At 29.8% G+C, this 7,187-nt stretch overlaps 1 protein-coding gene across 4 annotated transcripts; it reads right to left on the bottom strand.

Annotated features, from left to right (window-relative positions):
• Positions 1 to 4,446: 4,446 nt before the first annotated feature.
• LOC127791480 (omega-hydroxypalmitate O-feruloyl transferase-like) lies at positions 4,447 to 6,463 on the bottom strand. Of its 4 annotated transcripts, XM_052321388.1 has the most exons (4): positions 6,309 to 6,463; positions 6,022 to 6,204; positions 5,738 to 5,937; positions 4,447 to 5,401 (listed from the first exon to the last, which is right to left on the bottom strand). In XM_052321388.1, the coding sequence occupies exons 2-4, from the start codon at positions 6,185 to 6,187 to the stop codon at positions 4,544 to 4,546; spliced, it is 1,224 nt and encodes a 407-aa protein (XP_052177348.1). In that variant the 5' UTR covers positions 6,188 to 6,204; positions 6,309 to 6,463; the 3' UTR covers positions 4,447 to 4,543. The 4 variants fall into 4 exon arrangements, with proteins under 4 accessions (XP_052177348.1, XP_052177345.1, XP_052177346.1 ...); XM_052321385.1 differs by having other exon boundaries at positions 5,738 to 6,204; XM_052321386.1 differs by having other exon boundaries at positions 5,738 to 6,222; positions 6,309 to 6,459.
• Positions 6,464 to 7,187: the final 724 nt, after the last annotated feature.

Raw genomic sequence — 7,187 nt, 5'->3', positions numbered from 1 at the left:
CTTCTTGTCTTACCCCGCCCGTGCAAGACCCCAATTCTACTACCCTTCTACAAGAAATCATAAGGGCACTCGAACAAGCTTGTTAAAATGTGGGATCGAAGGAGATTCTATAAAATCGAATCATAAACTTAGATCGTAAGATTTAAAATACTCTTTAATCTATGTAAATATAAGTTTATAATAATATAATTTTATAAAAAATGAATTAATATTACTTAATAACATAATTATTTCAACCTTATTCCTTATTATGAATGAAATACATATAACATGATTATTTTAATCTTATTCCTTATTATGAATGAAATACATGTTACCTATTCAAAATAACTTTATCTATTAATTTTAAAAATACTAAATAATATGAAAATTTTAAATATTAAATTCATTTATAATCATTCATCCATCCATAATAAAAATTTTAAATATTAGTTCATATAATGTAAATTCTTATAAGTCATATGACGACTCATAATCTAATATAAATAAAAACAACACACATTGGTAAACTTTTATATTACAAACAATCATTATAATAAAAGTATCCAACAAATATTCAATTCTTTAAGGAAACCAACACTATTCACTTTCAAATTAATAAAACCAACAATAATCAAATTAATGAAGGTAGATTTGAGGAAATAGATGAAGTTGTGATGGGTAGAAATCACCAAATCAAATCAAGAAATTGCAAAAAAAGAAACAGATGAATCTATATACCCTCTTGAGTTGAATCTACCATGGCGTCGAACAATCGAAGTTGTGAATCAATTCGTGTTGCACAGAAACGGCGGCACCTAGCAAGCGAGCACGAAAACATCAATTCTTGTTTGTGAATCAACGATGGCTCAATTGGCAGTTTGTGTTTGTGAATTGACAGCGACACCGACCAATCGAAGTTGTGAATTGACGACGACATTGAACACTAAGCAACTATGCAACAAAAGAGAACAACGAAAGGTTGTAACGAAAGTGTTTGAGAGAGATAAGAGTTTGCAGAGGCAGAGGGCATCCCTCAAATCAAAATTAATACTATGTTGCCTTTCTGTGCACGAAAGTTAAAATCGGTAAAATCGTTGTCTAACTCGATTCTATCGATTTTACCGAGTTAAATCGTGATTCACTCTCATTGTACTAGAATTTAGATTTCATATGGACGTTGAATCATTTAAAAGTTCTTAACATGTAAAATCGTAAGAGTTGAATTTGAATTTTGATAACCATGAACTCGAATAAATATTGTATCAAAGCTAAATTATCATCCTTATTTAATTTCATTTATCTAGTTGTGTGTGAAATTTTTACCCACTTATTAATTAGGTGAACGCACTAAAGACAGAACCAACCGATTGGTCCATCACACAACTGATCTTTTGCTATTTAATTCATTAGACTAGTCTGTCTTATTAATGTTTCAACACTTAGGTTAAATCTCATTACTATTTAAGATTCTTCTGATCATCCCTTATGCCTATCTTGTACTCACCTTATTTCAGATGGCCTCCGTTTGTAAACTACTACTTGGTGACTAATGTGAGTTCAATTGTTTTAACTTTGGTGATAATTAGAAAACAATTTACATGTACCCCAAGTCAAGAAATGATATGTGGAAATTATTAATCAAGAAGTCATTGATTTTCCATTTCTTTTAAATTTACAATATGGTATTCAGAAGTTAATTATATATGCTTTTATGAAAGCATAGTTGACCTAGATGCAGACAAATATTTTAAAGCCTCTTATAACTCATTACTCATATCATATTTAAGACTCTCGCACTAATTTTTTCTGTCTTCCTCTGTCATTTCTGCCATATACTTATTCCATTTCATCTACTATTCTTACAAGAGCCTTTATTGATGTTCATCTTACATGATCAAACCATTTTAATATAACAAAACTAATTTTATACACTACAAAAAATTCGTAATTTAGTGACGAAAATTTTTCATCGCTAATTAGAAACGTTTCGGTGACGGATATTCCATCGCCAATTTTTTTTTTTTAATTTAACGACGAAATCTTCCGTCACTAAATATTTTTAATATTTTTTTATTAAAATTTAGTGACTGAATATTTCGTCGTTAAATAATTTAAAAAATTATTATTTTTATTTTATTTTTCAGATACAAGGTGATCCCGTCACTGAATTTTTAATTTTTTAGCGATGGGCGTGACCCCGCTGAATTTTCAATTTTTATTTTTATTTTTTAGCGGCCGGAAACACCATCACTGAATTTTTTTTATTTAATTTTTATTCTTATTTTTTAGCAACAGGCATAACCCTGTCGCTGAATTTTTAAATTTTATTTTTTATTTTTTATTTTTTAGTGACGGGTGTGACCCATTGCTGAATTTTTAATTTTTATTTATTTATTTTTTTACTTCTTAATGACTGGTGTGGCCTATCGCTAAATTTTTAATTTTTATTTATTTTTTATTTTTTAGCGACGGATGTTACCTTGTTGTTGAATTTTTAATATTTATTTAATTTTTTTATTTTTTAGCGATCGGAAAGACCCCGTCGCTTAATTTTTAATTTTTATTTATTTTTATTTTTTTGCAACGCGTGTGACATCGTCACTAAATTTGTATTTTTTATCTAATTAAATTAAAATTATTTAGCAACGAAATATTTTATCGCTAAATAATTAAAAAAATAAATTAATATTTAGAAACTTTAGCGATGAGATAACCCCGTTGTTAAAAAATAAATTAATAAAAAAATAAAATTTATTAATTATGTATTAAACAAAGATTAAATAAAAATTAAACTAGCAAAGCCACTTCTTTGCTAGTTTCTTCGTTAAATAATTTTAAAAAATATTTTTTTTATTTTTCAGATACAAGCGTGACCCCGTAGTTGAATTTTTAATTTTTATTTAATTTTTTTATTTTTTAGCGACAAGCGTGACCTCGCTTAATTTTCATTTTTTATTTATTTTTTATTTTTTTCCTTAGCTGCAGGAAACACCCCATCGCTGAATTTTTATTTTTTTATTAATTTTATTTTTATTTTTTAGCAACAGGCATAACCCTGTCGTTGAATTTTTTATTTTTATTTTTTAGTGACGCTGAATTTTTTATTTTTATTTTTTAGCGACGGTTGTGACCATCGCTGAATTTTTAATTTTTATTTATTTATTGTTTTTACTTTTTAACGACGAATGTGACCCCGTCAATGAATTTTTATTTTTTATTTTTTATTTTTTAGCGACGGATGTGATCTTGTCATTGAATTTTTAATTTTTATTTAATTTTTTTTATTTTTTAGTGACGAGAAAGATGCCGTCGCTTAATTTTTATTTTTTATTTTTTAGCGACGGGTGTGACGTCGTCGCTAAATTTATATTTTTTATCTAATTAAATTAAAATTATTTAGTGACAAAATATTTGGTCACTAAATAATTAAAAAAATAAATTAATATTTAGAAACTTTAGTGACGAGATAATCGTCGTTAAAAAAGAAAAAAATTATTAAAAAATAAAATTTATTAATTATGTATTAAACAAAGATTAAATAAAAATTAAAATTATTTAGAATGCATATTTTATGTATTTTATTTATAAACCAAAATATGTAAATTGATATGATATTGTTAAATTTATAATAATAAATATGTATTAAATTAATTTTTAATCAAATAAAAATTAAATATTTAAAAGATTAATTAATGACAACATTTAAGTGGTACATTAGTTGAGTTAAAAATTTATAATATTTATTTTTTAAGTATTAATTAATAAATTTAAAAGATTTAAAATTTAAAATATTAATTTAAATAAAATTAAAACGACTAGTATCTAAATGTAATATATAATTAATATATATAGTATATGTAATGAGAAGGGTTGTATATCAGACGGTCACGCGAGCGCGCTCTCAAGAGATTAGGGATCAAAATTAAGGAAAGAAAGGGAAAGGAGTTGCGTTGGGGGATTAATTCCAATGTACACGTGATGGCTTAAGGGGGCAGGCTTGGAGCGTAGAGATGCGCTCACGTGTTCGCCCGTGGGATTAATTATTTTATGTTTTTAAAATAAAAGTCAGCGATGAAATTTTCCGTCACTAAAATAATTTTTTATTTTTTAATATTTTTTATTTTTTAATTAGTGATGAAAATTACCATTACTGATTTCGTCGCTAATTTGTGCTGTCACAAAATCTATCATTAAATTTTTTACTGACGAATTTTGATATTTTAGAGACGGATATATTCGTCGCTAAATGTCGTTTTTCTTGTAGTGATAATTGTCTTATAAAATTTTTCTTTTAACTTTAATAAAATCTTTTTATATATATTTTTCCATGATGATCATCCTATCTTAATTTTATAAATAACATCTTCATTAATATTTCTATCTTTGAAGAATAATTAATCCAAGATATATAAAGTATTTTTTTATTAAGATGACTTGAATTTCAAGTTTTACCCTAACAATCCGCACTCCTATTTTTATTAAACTTACTATGTATTCGAATTTTAGGATTCTTATCACTGAAACAAATATCACTCTATTATCTCATAGACCTAATATTGTACTAAACTTGCATAAACTCCTGGAAAGTCTTCATGGCAGAAGCTGGCAGGCCTAGAAGCAAGGTGGTGTCCTTATCCTTGCGGCTAGAGAGAAGCAAAGCCACTTCTTTTTCGGGTAAGTTCGCACAACCTGTCTGCACTGGCTCTCCCCAGCCAAAGTCCGTAGTGTCAAAGGAGAGTCTAGTCCAGGAAGTTACCAAAAGAGTGGCAGTTAAAGAAGGCCTTGCTCTGGTTACTTCAAAGTAGTCGATGGTTGATCGGATGAAGTCCTCTTTGACTATTTTGATCGCATTTTGCACAAGTTCTACCGCAAAAGATAGTGGTTTTTCAGTTAATTCACCTGCAGTGCAAAGACAACATGTTAGAACAATCCCATTGCCAAAATAGCCTTTTGGCAATGGTGGATTGAACTTGGATCTTCCATCCACGGCAAACAAGAGCTTGGTTTCTTGGTCGTGTTTCATCTTGAGTGCTTCAGTGCGGGCACGCCAGATGAGGGCCGTAAGCACTGTGAAGGTTGTGCAACTTTGAACATTTCCATTCTCCATTGCTAGTTTCTTCAACCTTGATAAGTTCTCAGGATCAAATTGGAATGATTTGTACACCATCTTCTCTTCTTGATACTGACTTCCTATATTCGATATGTCGTCTATCCCCAAGTATTCGTTGTGGGTGTACTTGATGGTCGGAACTTGTCTTGATCTTAGTATTGTTCTATCTAGAAATGGTGGAACAGTGAGAGGGATGCCCCTTGCTGTTTCTGCCCATGAATTCACAAACTCCATGGCTGATATTCCATCAGTCATACCATGGTTAATTGTTATTCCGAGTACAAAACCTCCACACATGAACCTTGTCACCTGTAAACAGAAAATAGCATCATAAACCAATAGAGCCTTGTGCAAGGAGAGTTGATGGAATGGAACTTTGAAGTATGACAAGTTAAACGAGCCTTAGAAAAGAGAAAGCCATAGATAAAAATGACTGACGAGCTAAAATTCATATAGCCAGCCGACCGCACATAGTGAGCTTGTTTTGTCATTTTAGTGAACTAATGGAAAATGAAGATAGGAAAGAGATTGCAAGGAAGAGAAGGCATCCATTGACAAATACAGTTGGACGCAAAAGCAGTTCAAGAAATGCTCTTTCAAGACCTCTTTTCGGGTACTTCTTCTTGCTAACTGTTCTTGGCTTACCTGTGCAGTAAGCAGAGGCATTTCTAATATGTTCTTGGCTCCAGGAACCGTGTAAACAAGCTTTCGTAACACTGCTGGATTAGGAACCGTAATATCACCCAGCACCTCCATGTCACAGTCTGCCACAGCTTCAACAAAGGGCACGCCCTGGTTCGTGCACTTCACAACGAGCTTCCCATCAGAGCTTACTGTCAAGCTCCCTGCAAGCGGGTAAAAGTCGACTAAAACTTCTTCCAGGGCTTTCTTGATAACACCAGCAGCACTATCACTGCTTTTCTTCTCACCTGGCTTGAAACAGTAGGTCGTTTCGATTATGACAGCAATGTTCTGGTCAAGGTTGGACAAGAAATAGAACTCATCTTGGTGGGCTTTTATCTTGAGCGGCTGAACAAAGATGGGATCTGCTTTCTTAATAGGTACGAATCCTCCATTTTCACATATTTCTTCCATTGGACCACTCTTTATGCCTGCACAATACGACACACCTAGAGACCTTGCATTAGTGTTACAAGATATCACTGAGCCAAACAGGGACTCAGGGAAAGAACACAAAGATCACAGAACACCCCACCTGTTTTATTTAGATTTCATGAATGGCTGCTGACTTGATATCATGAAATGTGTTGAGAGTATCGTTGCTAGGGGCAAGTCAGGGGGATTTATAGAGATCAGAGATAAAAAGATCAGGTTCCTTAATGAAATTAGCTGGGGTTTAGTTGAATGGCAGAATCAAGTCCCTTTTCGAGATTTTAGAGTAACTCCAACGTTTGGACACTAAATTCAACGCTAATTTAATGTCTAATAGTATTTTATTCCAAATTCTTCAACACTAAATTGATATTGTCTTTATCGAGCTAAGATCAAATTGAATAAAAATTTAATAAATATTAATTAATTTATTTAACTTAGCATCATATAATTAAAAATAATTAGTCACATTTTATAACAAAAAATAAAAATTACTCATAATTTTTATATATTTTTTACTAAATATGTTATTCTAATTAATTTTTTAATTAATTATTTTCACTTAATTTTTATCAAACTAATTGTTTATCCACCTAATTATTTATCCATCTTATTTTTTCAACTAATATTTTAAATCAAACAAACTATTTTCAAGAAGAAAGCGGATTATCAAATTCATTTGGCCAATATTTTGATGGTTATGGAGGAAATGGGAATGACCTTTCGAATTTTTAAATGGTAGTTTAGAATTAAGAATAGAAAGTATTTTATTTTTAAGCGATGTTATTTTTTTTATTTTAAACTTTTTTTTCTATTTTCATCATGTATTTTTAATTTAAGTTAATGAAAATATTATTGCTTTTTATTATATTATTGAGTTTTTGCATTAAGAATATTTTCTTTCTATTAAGTGATTATTGAAATAAAAAAATTTCACATACATAAACAAAAATAGTTCATTTTATAGTAATATGGTATTTAT

Source organism: Diospyros lotus, chromosome 15 (genome assembly GCF_014633365.1).
Source record: "Diospyros lotus cultivar Yz01 chromosome 15, ASM1463336v1, whole genome shotgun sequence".
NCBI lineage: Eukaryota > Viridiplantae > Streptophyta > Magnoliopsida > Ericales > Ebenaceae > Diospyros > Diospyros lotus.
This window is presented reverse-complemented; position numbering and strand designations above follow the sequence as displayed.

Coding starts and splice junctions, on each gene's coding strand:
- LOC127791480 (XM_052321385.1), bottom strand. CDS start 6,187: ATGGAAGAAATATGTGAAAATGGAGGATTCGTACCTATTAAGAAAGCA. Junction 5,402..5,737: donor TGCCTCTGCTTACTGCACAG/GTAAGCCAAGAA, acceptor TTCTGTTTACAG/GTGACAAGGTTCATGTGTGG.